We start from the raw sequence: 19704 nt of genomic DNA, 5'->3' as shown, positions 1-19704 counted from the left end.
ATATGTAGTGTGTGAGTGTGTGGTGTGAACATGTCTGGTGTGAACGTGTGTGACGTGAACATGGTATGTGTGGTGTGAACGTGTGTGGTATCTGCGGGAATGTCTGTGGTGTGGATGTGCATGGTGTGAATGTGGTGCGAATGTGTGTGGTGTGAACGTGTGTAGGAGTGTGTGGTGTGAATGTGTGGTGGGAACGTGTGTGATGTGCAGTGTGTGCAGGAGTGCTAAGCCACAGCCGCACAAGCAGAGGGCCTGTCTGTCACTCCCAGGGCAGCCCCCACAAGCCGCTGCAGGTACCGTGTGGTGGCCCCACAGTAGGCCTCCTGGATTCATGGCGGTAACCTCCCGACTGTCCTCGAGAGCCGCCTGCGCTCAGGGGCATGTGTGAGAAGCCTCACCAGGATCCGGTCTCTTAAGAAAATCTCTCAGATGCCCCACGAACCGCCAACCTCGGGCAGAAAAACAACGTTCCGCCCGCACTGCCTAAAGTGTGCTCTGGGTGAACCACCTGGCCCCCCGCAGGCCCTGCCCCCAGGCCCCCTGGAAATGAATGGCTTCAGGACCCCACCGGCCCCCAGAGCACCCAAAGGAGCCCAGGACATCGGTACCGCGGCGCCAACCTCAGATTTCCCCGAGGGGCACAGCTCAAGCAAGACCGTGACTTTTTCCTCATGTCTCAGGGACTGGGTACCAGGCAGAGGCTGCGGCCCCTGGTGGGCGGCCCATGGGGAGAGCCCAGCAGGCGACACTGGGCGCCCATCCCCAGAAGAGGGGTGGGCTAGGTGCAGGGGGCGGGGGGCCCACCCCCTGGGGGCGGGTCTTAGGGCCCTCCTGACTCCTACAAGGACACGCGCAGAACGTCTCAAGGACCAGGAGCTCCGTGACGGTGCGGTCTCACCTCTGCACCCAGCTTTGAGAAGCCATGGCCAAAGGCAGAGCCCAAATATTTGGAGGGCTGAGCTGAGGCGCACTTCGTGGCTGTACCACGCCTGCACACCTAGAGGACACTCCAGCATCCCAGAGGGGGCAGCACCAGGCACAGGGGCAGGCCCACGGACCCCCAGGGAGAGGGGCCGGCTCAGCACCTCTTTCTCCTGGCCTCTCGGGTCACTGACCTCCGGCCAAGGCTGACCTCAGAGCTAGCAGGGCGGGCCGGAGCAGCGACCCAACGCTGGAGGCACTGTCTCCAGGGCTCCATCGGATTCCCAGACTCACTACCAAGGACCAGGCCACGGGCTGCGCCCGACAAGGACCCCTTGGCCCCACCTCCCAGGTCCATACCTGTCTTCAGGACCACCAGGTGCGAGGCGTCGTCCCGCACGTAGGACACGGCAGCGATGTCATGGATGGGGACCCTGAGGATGGTGTCTTCCCCGTCCCGCCAGGCCAGCTTGACATTGTAGGCAGACAGGCTGATCACAGCGTCGTGCTCCTGGGTCAGGTGTCCGGGGAGCTGGTGGGCTCTCTGGAAGGTACCACAGCATCAGAAGCGCAGGCCCGGCCATGGCCCCGGGAGCCCCACGGCGTGTAGAGGCCGGGACTCGCCCTACGGCATAGCCACGCTTGCTCCAGGAGCTCTGTGGCTTCTGGAGCTGCCTGGGTTCAGACTACAGCGTGTGCTTTACCTATCTTGGAAACGTGATTTCCAGAAACAGCCCCAGGCCACAAGGAAGAATAAAGTTCATGTTTGGACAGAAACAGTCTTTATGGCCAAGAGCCAAGTGCACCCATAACATGACGGGACAGGACCATCGCTCACAGCCACGGAGGCCCAGTGTCAGAGGACCAAGAGCTGGTGTCACAGTATGAGGGTCAAAGGCCAGAGCTAGGAGCTGGAGCAGAGGGAGGGTCAGAGGTCAGGGTCAGGGGGATGGGGTTACCTTTGCATTGTCTATGAAATGCAGGATTTCGGTCCTACTGGAGGGATTCAGGTATCCTGGTATGGACGTTAACTGACCTAAGTACTGAGAGAAAGCGAGGAGAGAAGCCGCTGTGAGGAAGGGAAAGGAAGGGAAGATCAGCCGGCATGGGTATGCAGAGGGCACAGCCCGGCCTCCGCCTTCCGCCACCAGGCCTGCTGGCCCGGCTCGGAGCGGAGGCCCCCCAAGGAAGCACACTCTGAGCTCCTGGGGAAACCCTGTTGGCGGAGGAGACGCTCCCACACTCCCCGCCTCAGAACTCTGAGCAGAGCGTTCTGTTCTCCGTGACAAGGGCCTTCCCACAAGGAGAACTCACTTCCTAGCACCGGAGCCACCAGGGACGGGAACCCCCGACTCCGGCCCCCAGCCTTCTCTCCGGAAGAGGAAGCAAAGTGAGAGGCATGTGTGGCCGTGGCAGCACAGGGGCACAGGCTCGCGGGAGGGTGCAGGCAGACCAGCCACAGGGTGAGAGTGCACCCCGCCCCCACACGTCGACCTCCAGCCAGATCAACACGCAACCTCACACGCATGGCGTGTCTACCTCCGTTCCTTCTACCTGATACATCCTGTCCAGCTTCCAACAAAAAGTCACAGGGCACGCTGAGAGGCAGAAACACTGTTTGAACGGACAGGGCAAGCATCAGAGCCAGATGCAGACGCGCCAGGGCTGTTCTCAGGAACCGCCAGACCCAGAGCTCAAAGCAGCGTGCCTGGTACGCTAAGGGCTCCGACATAAAAAGTGGACATCGCTCATCATGGGTGATGTGAAGCAGAGACACAGAAATTCCAAATATACATCAATAGGAAACACGGACGATCAAAAACCCCAAACAGAGATGAGGACCAAAGAGCGCCTTTGACAGATGCGTCAGCAGGCTGGACACGGCCACGGGAAGAATCGGTGAGCGTGGAGGCGTGTCAGCCAGAACGCAGAAAAAGAGGCCGAAGCATGAAGAAGATGGGACAGGATATCAAAAAACGGTACAAAAATGACAAGAGGTGCACCATACATGTCGCGGGACCACCAGGAGAAGAAGAGAAAGAAGAAGAAATATCTGATGCCGGAACGACCCCCACACCAAACCACGGACTCGGAAAGCTCAGGGAACACCAAGCAGGACGTAGAAGGAGAAGAGAGGAGCGAGAAAAAGGAAAAACCCTACACCTCGGCATTTCATATTCACCCCATAAAAAATCAAGGACAAAGAGAAGAACTTAAAGTAAGCCATGGGAGAACAGTACATCCCTACCGAGGAACAGGCCGAGGAAGGACATCAGACTTCTCCAGACACCAGGCCCACAGGAGAGGAATGAAACACTCAGGTGTGGAAAGAATACCATCAACCTGCAACTCTGTATCCACTGAGCCTGTCCCTTGAAGCAAAAGGGAAAAAAAAAAAACCTGTCTCCAACAAACAAAATTGGAGGGATGTAATGGTTACCTGGCAAGAGACGTTAAAAGAATGTATTCAGAGAGTTCAAATAAAATCAGAGAAGGCAGAAAAAGAATAGAAGGCCAAAAACCAAAACAGAGAAAAGAAGCAAAGAACAAGGGCAGTGAATATACACAGCTACAAATATGATAGACATGAATCCAAGTGTCTGAATCATCACTTTAAATGTGGCAGTTTGCATATACTGATTAAAACACAAAGACTGTCAGACTCAATACAAAATTCAAGACCCAGGAATGCCTGGCTGGCTCCGTTGGTAGAGCATGTAACTCTTGATCTTGGGGTCGTGAGTTCAAGCCCCAACTGGACACAGAGCTTGCTAAAAATAAAATTTTAATTCAAGACCCAACTCTAAGTTGACTACAAGAAACCCCCTTTAAAGAGGGGCCTTAGGGGGTGCCTGGGTGGCTCAGTCAGTTGGGTGTCCGACTTCAACTCAGGGTCATGATCTCACGGTCTGGTCTGTGAGTTCAGGCCCCGCGTCGGGCTCTGTGCCGACAGCTCGGAGCCTGGAGCCTGCTTCTGATTCTGTGTCTCCCTCTCTCTCTGCCCCTCCCCTGGTCTATCTCTGTCTCAAAAATAAACATTAAAAAAAAAATTTAAGAGGGGCCTTGGGGGGGCTTCTGGGTAGCTCAGTCAGTTAAGTGACCAACTTCAGCTTGAGTCATGATCTCACAGTACATGGGTTCAAGCCCCACATCAGGTTCTGTGCTGACAGCACAGAGTCTGCTTCACTCCTCCTCTCTCCCTCTCTCTCTGCCCCACCCCAGCTTGTGCTCTCTCAAAAAAAAAAAAAAAAAAAGTAAAACACAAAGGGGCCTTGGGTGGCTCAGTTGGTTGGGCATCCAACGCTTGATTTTGGCTCAGGTCATGATCCCAGGGTCATGGGATCAAGCTCCATGCCTTAAGATCCTCTCCCTGCCCACCCCCTACCCCCACCACTCCTCTCCCTGGTTTGTGCGCACACAGTCTCTCTCTCTAAAAAAAAAAAAAAATTTTAAAGTGGGGCCTTACATAATGAAAACAGTTCTCTAAGAAGATGTGGCAATCCTTAACATATACGTACCCAACAACAGAGCATCAAAATACACAGGGCAAAAACTAATAGAACTGCAAGGAGAAATAAATGAATCTACAACTGTAACCAGAGGCTTCAACCCCTTCTCTATCAAAAATGGAAAGACTCAGCAGGCAGAAAATCAGTGAGGACACAGGTGAACTCAACACCCTCAATCAACAGGATATAACTGGTATCCACAGACGACTTCAATGGACAGCTGTAGAGCACACATTTTTCTTAAGCTCACGTGAACATTCACCAAGGGGCAGCACATTCTGGGCCATCAAATACACCTTAAATTTAAAAGACTACAAACTGCACACAGTATGTTTTCAAATCACAATGAAATTCTTTGCAAGACCCAACTATCAAAATTCACATAAAGAGAAATGGATAATCTGAATAGGCATAATAGATCTATTACAGTAATTGATTCAATTTAAAACCTTCCAAAACAGAAAGCACCAGCCCCAGACACGTTCACGAGTGAATCCTAGCACACGCTGAAGGAAGAAATGATACCAACACTCTATAATCTCTTCTGGAAAATAAAACCAGAGAAAACATTTCCTAACCCATTCTATGAGGTGGCATTACCCTAGTATCAAAATCAAAGATCCTACAAGAAAAGAAAAACTACGCATCAGTATTTCTCATAAACATAAATGCAAAAATCCTCAATAAAATATTAGCAAATTGAATCCAACAAGGCATAAAGATAATTACGCACAATGACTAAGTGGCATTTATCCAAGGTAGGCAAGGCTGATTCCAAATTCAGAAATAAATTAATGTAATCTATCACACATCAACAGACTAAAACAGAAAATCATATGATCATATCAACAGACACGGAAAAAACCTTTGGCAACATCCAACACCCATTCGTGACAAAAACACTCATCAAAGGAGTAACAGAAAGAAACTTCCTCAACCTGATACAGAGCATCAACAAAAACCCTACAGCTATCATCGTAACTAATGCTGACGTGCATTTCCTGACTTACATCAGGAAAAAGATACGGATGTCCCCTCTCACCACTGCTTTTCAACGCTGTATTGGAAGTCCTAGCTAAGGCAACGAGACAAGAAAAGGAAATTGGAGGTACAGACTGGGAAAGAAAAAATCAAACTGTGTTTATATGCAGAGCTCTCTCCGACTGGGGAACTGAGCAGGTAGGTTACTCTGAAGATCACCGAGCGCGAGCAAGGTAAACACGGAGTCACTGAGCACGAGCAAGATAAACATGGAGGCTCAGGCTGGTCTGCCCAGGGCTATGCCAGGCAATCACCTGCTCACCTCCCCTCGAGGAGGAAACTGGTGGAAATGCACACCACACACAGCAGCAGGTGCAAGTCAAGCGGAATAAACTTCAGAAAAGCTGCTTTCAACAGCTGTCCGCGGGTGCCGAGCAGCTCTGCAGGGAGACACACACTCGTTCTAAAATGTTTTAGGGGAGACCGGGCAGCTCAGCCAGTTAAGGGTCCGACTTCGGCTCAGGTCATGATCTCACGGTTCGTGAGTTCGAGCCCCGCCTTGGGCTCTGTGCTGACAGCTCCAAGCCTGGAGCCTGCTTTGGATTCTGCCTCCTCTCTCTGCCCCTCCCCCGCTCGTGCTCTGTCTCTCAAAAATAAACAAACATTTAAAAAAATTTAAAAACAAAACAATGCTGTGCTGGCAAGGACATGCAGGACTGGAGCCCTGTGCACTGTTGGTGGGAAATGGTGTGGCTGCTGGGGAAAACTGTGTGTTGGCTCCTCAAGAAATGAAAAATCGAATCACAGTATTCCACTCCTGGGTCTACACCCACAAGACTGGAGAGCAGGATCTCAAAGAGATACGCACACCCACGTCCACAGCAGCACGAACCACAGAGCTTCAGGCTGGAAGCAACACGGGGTCTATCCACGCAACGGGAAGTGAGTTAGCCTAAGAAGGAAGGTGCACCCCGGGGCACCTGGGGGCTCGGTCAGTTAGCATCCGACTCGTTTTTGGCTCAGGTCATCATCTCAGGGTTTCGTGAGTTCGAGCCACAAAGTGTCAGACTTTGTGCTGACAGCGCAGGGCCTGCTTGGGATTCTCTGCCCCCCTCTCTCTCTGCCCCTCCCCTGATCATGCTCTCTCTCTCTCTCTCTCTCAAAAATAAATAAACAACAACAAAAGAAAACAAAACAAGGAAGGAAATCCTGCCATAAGGTGCAGGGTGGACTGTGAGGACACTACGCCAGGTGACATAAGCCAGTCACAAAAAGACAAACGCTGTGTGATGCCACTTAGATGAGGCACTCGGAGCGGTCAGAACCACAGAGACAGAAGACACAACAGGGGCTCCCTGGGGCTGGGGCAGGGGAGCGGGGAGGTGCCGTGCGGGGACAGCTTCAGGTTTACGAGAGGACAGAGTGACGGAGCCGGACGGTGGCGGCAGCTGCGGAGCGGCGTGGACGTACTCAATCCTCTGAACTGTGTGCTCACAGACGGCTGAGGTGGGAGACTTCGTTATGTGCATTTTAACACAACGGAGCCACAGCAGAGACTTGAGCAGACATTTGTCCCCAAGTTCACAGCAGCGCTATTCACAACGGTCAGACGAGACGGACACCACCCACTGCCCTGCTGGATGAGGGGTAATAAGTAAAATGTGCGTATACATGCCGGCACGCACCCAGCCATGAGGAGAGACTCTGACACCTCCAACAACACAGCCACAACTGGGGGGGACGTGGCGCCAGGCGGACCGAGCCAGACACGGAGGGACACACACTGCGTGGTTCCACGTGTCGGAGGTCCCACAGCAGAATGGGGGGTGCCGGGGGCCGGGACGCTGGGGCTCCACAGGGACGGAGCTTCAGTTTGGGGAGATGAGAATGTTCCGGACACAGACGGTGGCAGGGGCTGCACATAAACGTGAGTGTCCTTTGTGCCACCAAAACACACACTCAAACGTGGTTAATGTGACAAATTTTGTCATGTATGTTTTACCAGGATAAAAAATGACCGCGTTAACTTTATTCACTTCATTTGCTAGAAATGTCTCGAATCACCATCAACATGATACTGGGTGTTAACTAGCACTCCTAGCTTCAGTGCTTGGCTGAAGTGAACGTGTCCCAGTTCCGCATGTGCGGGATATCGCGGGGACTGCCCTGCCTCCCTGCAGCCGCGGGGGGGGGGGGGGGGGGCAAGGACAACGCTGCCCATACCCTCCCTTCCTCTTAGCGCCACCAAGCTTCAGACTCAGGCCAGCGGATCTCCAAAGAGAAGTCTACTTCCTTCCTAGGTGAGTCCTCATTCCAGATCTTCTTCGAGGTCGAGTGGGTCTTGGTGAAACAGGGTGGCCTGGCCAGTTCTCACCACACCCTTCCCAAGGTCCTGCAAAGTCCCTGGCCACCCCTGCAGGCCCGGCAGCTGGCCCATACCCACAGCATGCCCAGGGTGCCACCACAGCAGGGCCAAGATGATGAAGCGTGACAGACCGAGGGGACGTCTGACTGGCAGTCATGTGCCCGGTGGCCTGACACCAGCGAGGGGCAAGATGATAGAGCCAGGCCATGTCAGGCACCGCTGACCCCACTGCCTTCCCACCGCCCTCACGGGGACCACAGCGGTGTGTGCTGGCAAGCTCACGCTCCAGACATGGAAGGTGCTTCCAAAACTCCCTGCCAACAGGACACAATACAAGTCCATTTGCAGCTGACCCCAGGCTGGCCTCTTGACAACGTCCACCCTGTGCAGGACTTGATCAAAAATACCCCATGGCAGGCGGGGCCGGCCTGGCAGGAGGGCAGGGCTTTCACACGGGGAGGGGGACACAGGGAGGTGCACGTGGGGACCTAAATGTCTTCTCGATGCCCCAGGCCTGCAGAAGTGGCCCATCCCCACTTGGAAGACAGACAACCCCCGCACCCCACACACACACATGCACACACAGGCACGTACACACCCCTTGCTGGGCAACGACACTCAGGCCTCAAATGGGATGGGCACGTTTCACGACCCTTCACCCTCCCCGGGGTCTGGCCTCGGTCAGATCTCAACAGAACACGTCTGGAGACTGAACGCTGATGGGCTACGGGCCTCTCCCCACGGCACAAACGCCACTGGTCCGGCTGTCAGCAGCTCAGCAAGAGTGAGGGCCACACTCAATAAAGGGGACATTGCACTGTGGCTGTGGTGGCCAGGGCCCCCCGTGTAAGAGAGACCCCCAGGCTGCTGCTATCCCCGCCCCTTGGGAGGGCCAGATGGACACCCAGCTTTGGAAGGTGCACTGGAATGGAGGCAGCAGCACCACGAGGGGCTCCGTGAAGGTGCAGGTGACCGCATGAGACACCCCGGAGCGAGGGGACGACGGGACTCAGGGAGCAGAGTCAGACGGCACCGAGCAGCCGGGGATATAAAGCCGGGGCACCACCTAGCGCGCATGCACAGCACACAGACACGGACCACACAGAGGACGTGAGCCGCTTCCAGACCAGAAGCGGGGCCAGAGGAGACGCAGTCCCAGGAGAAGGCACCCACAGTACAGGCAGACTCGCCACACCCCGGGGCACCCCGGGGCACCCTGGGGAACGGGAAACCCTTCACAGGTTTGGAAAGGCAGGTCTGGGACAACGCGCAGGGGCCGGGCCCAGGTGAGCACAGGGCGCGACCTCAGGGTCCAGACCCACGTCCCCTGTGCCGCGGGCAAGCAGGAGCTGCTGGCACACAAACGGCCGCGCGGAAGCCCCTGGAATTCATCCCACAGCTGTCCCTGGCCACAGTACCAAAGCAAGAACAGGTCGCTGCCACTCGCAAAAGCAGAGAAGTGCTGCCCTCCAGGCCCTACATGGCTCCAGGATACCAGGCCCCGCCTTGTGCCCAGCTCCTGCAAAACCACTGGTGCCTGGTACGTGGCTATGGCCGTGGCCCGCACAAGTGAACCGGACAGGCTCTCTGTGAGAGCTGAGCCCAGCTCAGCACCAGCTGGCAGCTGCTCTTTGGGCAAACACATCCCATGCCCAAGCAGGATCACATCTTACCGCAGAGCCCCAGGACCCCATAGACGCGCGGGGCTCCCCTTAGCTCACCCTATGGCCTCGCGATGCCCGCATGGAGCTGACGGAAAGCGGAGGCTCTAGCTTGGCTCGAGTATCCGGGAACATGCCAGCACACAGCAGTCCTCATCACGGCAGCAGACTCTGTGGTCCCGAAAGGCGCCGTCCCGCGAGGGAGCCAAGTCAGCCCTGGCATGTGGCCCAGGGACAGGTTCGTGTCAGCCGGCCCTGCCCGTTCCAAGTGACATTTCGTACATACAGGTGCGGGCTCGGGCTGTGGCTCCCTCGGAAAACTGAGCCAGCCCCTCGTCCCTTCACAAAGGAAGTTGTCCCCTTCATTCTTCCCGGGAGACACCGTGTGGAACTGGTGTCGATTCTCCAAATGCCAGAGAGAGCGCTCCAGGGAGAGCACGGGGGCCTGGAGGCTTCTGGATGGAAGGTTCTGGATGGGCCGCTGAGCATGGTCACTAGCTACAGCGCGATTCAAACCACCCTGTCCTCCTGCTACATGTGGCGGGGCTCAAGGAGGCGGTCCACCTGCTGGCCGCCATCTTTTCCACCTTGACCCTGGGCCCCGTGGCTGCTGTCCTCCGTTCTCCCTGTGGACAACGTGGTCCTCCCCGTCCCTGCTCATCAGAAGTTCCCTGATGACGTGTGGGTGTGAACCACTCGTGCTGTGCTAGGCTTCTCAAATCTCTAGGTTTGTCTTTTGCCCCAAACAGCTTCTCGGCGCCCCCTCCAGAACTCTAACGACACCCACACTGGGAGTGTGCTCTGGTCCCACAGCGGCCGTCCAGGGCGCTCCTCTTCCCCACTGGGCAATGAAGGACGCTCCAGCTCCCCCAGGGCCCCCAGACACCCTAGTGTCCCCCGGGTTCATTGGGGGCGAAAGTCCCTGTTCCCAGGGAGGGCGCGGGTCCCCATTCACCCTTGTTCGGTGGCGGGGCAGAGCTGGGGCCTCAGGCTTTCCCACCATGTTTGTTCTTAGATATTGTCTGTCCTGCTAGACCATCGTCTTCCTGGTCTTCAGGCCAGAGGGAGCGGCTTCCGTTGGGGTGTGTCCGCACCCGTGGGTGTCTCTGGGTTGCCAGCCTCTTTGGCTCCAAGCCTGGGATTCAGGTGGAGAGAGAGATACCAGGGGCCTCCTGTCGGGCCCACAGGCCCCTGGGGCTCTGCCCTCTGCCAACCTTGCAGAGCTTTCTTACTGTCACTGCACAGATGACGCCCAGGACTTCAGTCGTCATGGTAAGAGGGACAAGGACATGCAGCAGAAATCCCCAACCTTACTCTGTGGTTTAATGCAGGCCACCTTCCCCAGCACCTGCTCTGCCCTCCTCACGTGGCTCCGACTCTTCCCAGTTCTTCCTGCAACCACACAAAACCAGCCTGTCCCTTGTCCCAGTGCTGCCGCGGCCAGTCCACACACTCTCACAGGGGTCTGGGCTCCTGCCTGGGCTGGAGCCTAGGCTCTGGGCCCACATCTCCGCCCTCACACTGTGTCCCCTCCCAACAGGGGCCCGTGTCCCACGAGGTCACACTGGTGGCTGGCACGGGTCCCACCTCACGGTCCGGAGGCCACCTCTCCTCCACCACACCTGATGGGCCTCCTGGACCGACCTCTCATCTCCTCTGGCTCCCTTTCCGTCTCCTGTTGACAAACTTCCTATCTCTTCATCTTCCCATTATTCTTTCCTGGTGCCTCTCCTGATTTTCGTCCACAAGACACACACTGACATCCTTTTGTCCCAAAGGCTCTGGTCTTCAGCCCTTTATTTAAAAGTGGATCCTGTCGCCTCACAGTTCACAGTATCTCCTCTTACCTCTTCCAGAACATTCCGCTTTCCCACTGTGTCCTGCACGGCTGCTGTCACATCCACATTTGCTTGTGCCTGTCTCGGGCTCCATCTTGAGGTCACCTTTCCTCGAATGTATACGAACCTCAGAGCCCCTGACAGAAGCCGTGCATGGGCGGCGGGGCAGTAACCGGGTCAGCACGCAGACAGCAGGCCGCGGGGACGCACCTTCCACTCTGTGCATAGGCCGGCTTGACTCCCCGTCTTCACTCTGGGTCGCCCAAACCCTCCTCCATGCCAGGTGTCCCCACGTCTGAGCCTCCCCAGTCCCATGTGTCTGCCGGGGACATTGCCCACCTCCCTGGTCACCTGACGGCCCGGCCAGAGTAGAACCCCCTCTAGGGACACACGTTGGCCCAAGGCCTTTCTGACCTGGGGGTCAGGCTGGACCGCCATGCATCCCCTCCGCACACCGTGCTCCCTCTCTGAGCACGGGGACCATGGTCCTGGAGGAGCCCCCTCCACACCTCCCTGACCTTGAGGCCACGGCCCCCCTCTGGCTTGTGTCCACCCAGCGAGCACAGGATTTGACAAGGTTCAGGCCGTGACCATGACACACAGAACACCCATGCCTGCCCACCCTCAAGAGAAAGGAGGCGGCTGCTCTGGTGGAAAGAGCCAGAAATGGGGCCGGAAGGCAGGAGGCTGGAGCGTGGGAACAGTCCCCACAGGCCACCAAGGCGGGACAGCGGGCAGAGCAGCGTGGTGTGAGCGCTGGGCAGCACGTCCTGTGGCCGGACTTACCTTCACCTCCTTCTCGATGTAGTCGCTCAGCAGTCTGTCAGGCTCCACGCGCTCAGGCAGGGATAGAGCCACAGTGTGCAGAGGGCGTCTCTCTGTCACCTTCTCATGGGCTTTCTTATCTCTACTTTTTTCACCTTTTAGGAATACTCGTTTAAACGGCGACACAATCCCGGGCTGCGGGCAGAAATGGCAAGGATTGGAGTTCGTTATTCCTGAAGGTTTTGCGTTGCCCCCACGGCTAACAAGCTGAAGCCACCAAGCACAGTCCCCACGCATAGGGGCCACCTCGTGGGCCTGGAATGCACAGGCCGAGGGCCAGTGCACACCGGGGTGGGGGCCCATCCCTCATCCGCTCACAGACACGCAGGTGCACAGGGGGCCATCCCTCATCCATCACAGACACGCAGGTGCACGCAGGCCCGTCCCTTACCCGCTCACAGACACCCAGAAGAACAAGGGCCCATTGTCCAGGCAAGTGACCTCATGGCTAAGAAGAGAACGGGAAGGGGGACCCCCAGAAGACAGGAATGTAGTGCCACCCAACCCCCTGACACCAGCAGGTCACTTCACCCCAGGACCCCGAGCAGGTGTCATGGCCTCACAAAGGCTGCAGCACAACAGCTCCATGCCTGCCCTCCTCTTCTCGACACGTGCACTCTGCGTTCCCTTCCCTCGTCCAGGGCCTCGCTGACCCCGGGTACTGACCAGCACGGGGCGACCCACACGCCGATCGGGGTCTCCCCTGGAGCCCAACCCTATGACCAAAGTCAACCCACAGAGCATGAGCAAGGGGGGTGCGGCCAACAAGTCAGCCTGACCTGGCAGCCCCAGGAACAGGCCTGGGGTTCCCTCCATGCGACTCTGCAGGAAAGCCCCTCAACGCCTGGGCACAGATGCTCACACAGTCACTGTGTCCAGCCAGCCAGAAGGAACGCAAACCAGAGAAAACCCACGCACAGCCTCACTGGGAAGCAACGTCCCATCAGTCCGAGAGGGCAACTCGCCAGCCTATGCAGCCTGGTGCCCGAATGCAGCCGGGACCCAAGGCCCAGCCTAGACCCACACTCACGGAAACACCTGGAGGCCGACGCCACAGAACATTCCTCACAAGCTCTTGCTTCTGTGTCCCCTGTGCACGGGATAGGGCCGTAGGACAAATTCCACACAAATCCCACCACCATGACCTCTGAAGCTGTGAGGCTCCTCCCCAGCCTGTCAGCCTCACAGGCAAAGGTGAAGAGGGGCAAGGACCACCCCCCAGCAAAGGCAGGCAAGGCGTCGGTGCCTCTCAGCACACCTGCACCCACCAGCACATTCTGCTATGCAGCCTCACCCCCTCCCTGGAGCACCTCCCCCTTGCCCTGGAGCACTCCCTCCCTGCCCTGGAGCACCTCCTCCTACCCCGGAGCACCCCCTCCTCCCCGGGAGCACCTCCCCCTCCCCTGAAGTACCCCCTCCCTGCCCTGGAGCACCTCCCCCCTGCCCTGGAGCACTTCCCCCTCCCCTGGAGCACCTCCTCCTCCCTTGGAGCATCCCCTCCATACCCTGGAGCACCTCCCCCTCCCCTGGAGCACCTCCTCCCCTGGAGCACCTCCTTCCTGCCCTGGAACACCCCCTCCCTGCCCTGGAGCACCTCCTCCTACCCCGGAGCTCCTCTCCCCTGCCCTGGAGTACCTCCCCCTCCCTGCCCTGAAGCACCTCTCCCCTGCCCTGGAGCACCTCTTCCCCACCCTGAAACACCTCCTCCACACCCAGGAGCACCTCCCCCCTGCCCTGGAGCACCTCCCCCTCCCCTGGAGCACCCGCTCCCTGCCCTGTAGCACGTCCTCCCTCCCTGGAGCACCTCCCTCCTGCCCTGGAACACCCCCTCCCTGCCCTGGAGCACCTCCCCCCTCCCCTGGAACACCGCCTCCCCTGGAGCACCACCTCCCTGCCCTGGAACACCCCCTCCCCGCCCTGGAGCACCTCCCCCACACCCGGGAACACCTCCCCCACACCCTGGAACAACTCCTCCTCTCCTGAGCACCTCATCCCCCACCCTGGAGCACCTCCCCCCTGCCCTGGAGCAGCTCCTCCTCCCCTGGAGCACCCCTCTCCTCCCACTCCCCATGCCCCCTCCATGAAAGGCCTCAGCGCTCTTGCCAGGGGTGAGTAGAATAAGGAAGGAGGCCCACAGGGCTACCATGGAAGCTGGATGATGTCCACGCAGAGCTTCACGTACTTGTCTCTACTCTCATCTATATTTCGAACCTTCCATCTCACTAAGTGTCTTACGTAAGGACAAGCACAGCTCCTCCCAGTGATTCAGCTGAGACAAGATAGATGCCTGGTGTCACCGGAACACGGCCACCACAGGCACATGACGGACTGAAAAGAGACAGAGCATCTCCAAGGAGCCCACCTGTCCCTGGGGTCTGGGCAGACCACAGGGGGTTCCAGCCCCACACAGTTTTGGGGAGTGGCCGAGAGTGGGGGTGCTCTGGGTGAAAGCCTGGGGGCATCAGAGCAGGTGGGCACTGTGTGCAACTCCCACAGGGAACGGTGGGAAACAGTCACCCACAATTGGCCCGACACCAACAGTAAACTTCAAGTTGAAAACGACCCTGGAAATTTAGTAGAGCGAACACCACGTCTCACCAGCCCCACTCCAGGCAGGCCACACTGGACTGTGGCCACCGCCCTGGCCCGCACCCTCGTCATCAGGGCCCTTCCTGATCACTGGCTTCTGAACACAGAGCACCTCCCAGGCCCTGTGACAGGTGTGCACTGCCCCAGGGCTGTGGAAAAACTGAGGCAGCACACAAAAACCTCAACCTTCTTGAAACCTACAATCTGCACAGATGCTGACGTCTGTCCCCATACCACCTCCACTTGGCAGCCCCACAGAGCTCACACTCCTGGATCACAACCAGCTGCGGCACCTGGGAGCAACGGGAACTGACCTCTGAGAGGAGAGGTTTGCCAAGGTCAGCTTCTCGCCACGAAGCCCAGGCCAGATCACCAGGTGCACTGATCACACGTGACCCACAGTGTTACTTTCAGGTTGAGACACAGCTCATAGAGTTAGTCTGCGCACACGGTCTGTGCTGCGAGGGACCCCAGGCCTCCCCCTGCAGCCCGCTCTCAGGGCAGGCCCTCTGCAAGCCGATAAACAGCACCTGTCTGGCCCCTGCAGGCAGAGGAAACCAGGACAGCCACCTCCTACTGCCCAGGGGCCACCGTCCCCCTACTGAGCCCCCCACCATCAGCCTCTGCTGCACGGGACCCTGCACAGGACCTCAGCGCTTGGGGAAGCAGAAAGTACTAGCTGGTGAACACTCAGTGCCTGTGCTGACCGGCCAACAGGCAGGCCCCATGGGTAGATGACACAATTCTTACATCGAGAAGGCGCAGTCAGGCAGGGGAGTCAGCCCAGAGCAGGTGAACAGGCATTAAATCCACAATAAAAAATGTATGCCTGCTGTGTATCTCTGACAGAACCAGGGGACAGTGGTCTCTACTGGGAACCTACATTAATCTTAAGGCAACACATATCACCTGGCCGCGTGTGCACAACTCGGAGCTCAGTGTGCTCTGCACAAAGTCCCCAGCAGCTCCGGAAGGGAGGGGACGCGCTGAGAACCGGGGGCGCCTCCATGCAGGTGCAGGCATTCTCAAGGACGTATTGTATTTAATCCTTTACCTAATGATACAGAACCCGCCCCAAGTGCAAGGCCATGGCATCCTTAAGTTCAGCACTGAGCAAATGTGTAATGAGTACCTCATTCGTGCCCGGCACTGGGGCAGCTATGCACGGTGGTAGGGGCCATGCGGGGCTGTGGTTGACACTGGAGGAGGCACTGGAGCCAGAGTGGGAGTCAGGCAGAAGGCCCCGAGGCTACACTTCCGTCTAGCTGGGCACGTCAGCGGCTCCTGCCCGATAGACTCACATCTGCCCCAGGCGCACGCGGCTGAGTGGAAACCCCCTGCGGTGAGCGTCCAGACACACACACACAGCACCTTCATCTCACACCCGTGCTGCAACACTGCTCATCTTTTTTTTTTTTTAAGATTTTATTTTTCAGCCCCAATGTGGGGCTGAAACTAATGACCCCGACAGCAAGAGCTGCCCACCCTTCCGACTGAGCCAGCTGGGCACCCCAACAGATAAGCTTTCTAAATCATCTTCAGTACTAAGTTCCTGCCAATAGGACACAGCCCATGCCCTCAGGCCTCCCGCAGGCCTGGGTCCCCATGGCTGCAGACATGCAGGCCACCCACGGACATCATCCACAAGATCCTGGCCACGCATGTACATGTGCTTTCTCTTCATCCTTTCCCTGATTCGCTTTCCAGCTCAGATTCTGGGTCCCAGCCGACCACCGTCCCCTGCACACAGGACACCTGAGGCCTCCTGCCTCTTGAGTTATGATGACGGCCCCTCCTCATCACTCACCATCCGCTACCAGCCACCACTTCTCAGACCCGGAAGCCACAAGAACCCTCCTCCCCTCTTCCCGAAGCAGGGGTGGGGGGGCCCGGGGCGGCCCAGGCCCAAGCCATCGTCCTCGCTGGCTCCAGCCCCACCGGGCCAACACCTACCTCGTTCTCCATGGGACACGGACCGGCCAGCAGGTGTGTCCGAACAGGGACTTCGGGGAGGAACTTTAGGGAGGGACTTGGGAAGAGCGCTGGTTCCTCCCTGCACTGGCCATTTGCTCCTCCCTCCTCTGCTCACTCCTGATCGTGATGAAAACACGCTCAGATGGCAGCCCTCCCCCCGAAAGACACACATGAGAAACAGGAAGATGGAGACCACAGCTTCCTTCTGCAAACCCACTGAAGCCTTTCAGCTCCGTCAACAGCATGAGAGGTGGGCAGCACGTCTAAGTGCCTGCAAAGCCTGAGAACAGCCGCGGGCACAGACAGATGGGAGCGGAGCCACACCCTCACCGCCTCAGTGTGTCCAGCAGGGCACACGGGCGGCCTCCCCACGCTTCCAGCCGGGGCCGCGGCTCGACCGAACCGCATGACTGCAATCCTGCACCAGCGCGAACAAGAGTGAGTGAGCAAACCCAGAGCCCCATGGGGCTCCCCCCTCCACCGCTGGGGGGTGCCTCCTGGCCCTCAGCCTCCCCACCCCCTGGGCTCCTGAGCTGGGGCCCCCACTGTGACCCTGAAGAGCGTGTCTCTGAGCAAGTTCCTGTCAACGTCTTCGGGGTCAAAGCCGCTCATGTGGAAAAGCGGAAGCCCATGAGCTGCCGGTGAAGGCCCTTGCACAGAACATTCCAGAACAGCCTGCCGACAGGGAAGGCTAGCAACTAAGCGTCTGGTGAGAGCGAGCACGTATGCTCATTGGTCAACAGTCAAACTCAACAATTACAACAGGTTTGTTATTAGCACGAACCCAATCCACGTGCTGACTTTCAACAGCCTCTTGCCCATGAAAGTGGCCATTTCCTGTGATTCCATTTAGATTGTGGCAAAGTTCAGTACTTCCCGATTCCGAGAAGACCAAAGCTCCAAGGCGATCACTCTGTGCCTCAGTTACCACCCGTGCACCCCGGATGGAGAAGGTGCCATAGCACAGGAAGGCTGCCGGATCAGACTGGCTGGAAGAAGACCTGGTCCTGGCTGGAAGGAGACCCGGTCTTGGCTGGACTGTCCCTTTATCTCCTTAGGAACTTGCGGCTGCACGCTGCCTAACCTCGGATTTCTCCTTCTTCCTCAAAGCCACCCCCGCGAAGCAGGACCTCGTGGCCCTGGTCCCCACCTGGCTGATGAGAGCAGATGCGGGCTGGCCCCCCGACCCAGGCACAACTCCAGGAAGCCCTGGGAAGTGCCTACCTGCCAGGTGGCCTGCTCCCACACATACCACGGTTGCCTGCTGGATGAGAAAGAAACAGGCCAGTGAACACCTAGCAGACGCTGCAGAGAGACAAGGACGGACACATGCCCCTTGCAGGTGTCTGGGGAGGGCGTGGATGGAACCAGCCCACTAGTGGACCGTCCGGCCAATGTGCCCATGGCGCTAACGCTGAACCCCAATTAAACAACACACACCAGCCCCCAAAACAATTCCATTTTCGGTAGGGCTGTGACACAAAAACACTGTACTCAACGATCATCGTACTTTGAACTTCATCCGTGAAGATGTTGTGGGAATCTGTTCCCTCTCCGTGTCCCTGATTTTCCCTCTTGGGCCACAAAACCGAACATACGCACTACCAGTCCCTTTTTACTGAAGTTTGCTTGCCCTGTCCTAGAACACAAAGCAAAACATGAAAAACAAGACAAGAAAGAAACACTACAGGCCACGGACGCCAGACCCATAGCCTGTAGGTGATCCAGGAGGGGACAAGGGCGAGCATAGGGTCAAGGGCAGGTATGGCGACCCAGGAGGGGTCGGGAGGGGCATGACAATCCAGGAGGGGTCAAGGGGGGGGCAGACTGGAAGGGACTCAAATTCTGAAGACAGTGCTAAGACACTGGCTCTACAGACTTGGAAAAGACCTTGTACGAAGGCCGACTGGGACAGATGGACCCCAGACACGCAGACCCAGCGTCATAAAACTGCAGGGCTCCAACAGGGGACTTAAAGCGTTCCGACAAGAAAACGTGGAAGGGCTTCCCGTTCTGGAAGGAGCTCAGAAGCATCCCTGTCAAGCTCTGTGGAGCAATTATTTTGAACCTAGAAGTTCATACGAGGTCAAACTGTCCATCAAGTTCAGGCAGAGCAAGGTCAAGTTCATATGTGCAGTGCTGGGGAATGTTTATACCCCAAAAACTCTTGGGGAGAGGAGGGGAGGGGGATGAGGAAAGGAGGGGATGAGGAGAGAAGGGGAAGGGAGAGGGAGGGGAGGGGAAGGGGGGAGGAGGAGGAGGAGGGGAGGGAAAAGGAGGGAAGGGGGAGGAGAGGACGAGGGGAGGGGGAGGAGGAGGAGGGGAGGGGGATGAGGAGAGGAGGGGATGAGGAGAGAAGGGGATGAGGAGAGGAGGGGAAGGGAGGGGAGGGGAAGGGGGAGGAGGAGGAGGAGGACATGTGAGAGGAGGAAGGTGGACACCAATGTCTGACCAGGTCCTAGCACTTTGGGGGTCATCACAGCGACCACAGAGCACCTGGCATACCCCCCCCTCCCCGCCCCCATGACAGAAGCTGAGCACAAAGCTAAAGGAAACAGGCTGCTCCGGAGTTTGCTCCGGTCATCCTCCCTTCTCTCTGGTCACAGCAGCCACAGCAATGCTGATCCTTTACCATCACCCAGCGTAACTGAGGACAATCCATGGCCATTGCCTTGCGGATGCTCATGTAGCCCACTCTCTGGCCAGTGGCAGGGGACAGCTTGGGGGAGACCCTGGGGACAGCTCAGGGGACAGCTCGGGGGACAGCTCGGGGGACGGCTTGGGGGAGAGCTCGGGGAAGAACTCAGGGGACAGCTCAGGGGAGCAGCTTGGGGGACAGCTCAGGGGAGAGCTCGGGGGATGGCTCAGGGACAGCTTGGTGGAGAGCTCAGGAGACAGCTCGGGGACAGCTTGGAGGACAGTTCGGAGCACAGTTCAGGGACAGCTCAGACCGGGGAGGAGCCACCAGGAGCACTACTGCCCCTGCAGGAAAGCACTGAGGTGTTTGCTGGCACTCGTTCTGGGGACTTGGTGACAGAGAG

General features: G+C 57.6%; 1 protein-coding gene across 9 annotated transcripts in view; it reads right to left on the bottom strand.

Moving 5' to 3' along the window:
- Window positions 1–19704, bottom strand: part of CCM2 (CCM2 scaffold protein) — a 41928-nt gene that overhangs the window by 7336 nt on the left and 14888 nt on the right. For 2 of the 9 annotated variants that reach the window (XM_023250135.2, XM_023250134.2), the window contains exons 2-4: window positions 12062–12235; window positions 1881–1964; window positions 1282–1465 (exon numbers count right to left, since the gene is read on the bottom strand). In XM_023250135.2, coding sequence (XP_023105903.1) covers window positions 1282–1465; window positions 1881–1964; window positions 12062–12235 — 442 coding nt within the window. Of the gene's footprint in view, window positions 1–1281; window positions 1466–1880; window positions 1965–9497; window positions 10830–11284; window positions 12021–12061; window positions 12236–16496; window positions 16515–16642; window positions 16844–19704 lie in introns of those variants that run through there. The other 7 variants (XM_045052093.1, XM_006929057.3, XM_045052090.1 and 4 more) reach the window with 7 other exon arrangements.

The sequence above is a fragment of the Felis catus genome, chromosome A2 (assembly GCF_018350175.1).
Source record: "Felis catus isolate Fca126 chromosome A2, F.catus_Fca126_mat1.0, whole genome shotgun sequence".
NCBI classification, from domain to species: Eukaryota; Metazoa; Chordata; class Mammalia; order Carnivora; family Felidae; genus Felis; species Felis catus.
This window is presented reverse-complemented; position numbering and strand designations above follow the sequence as displayed.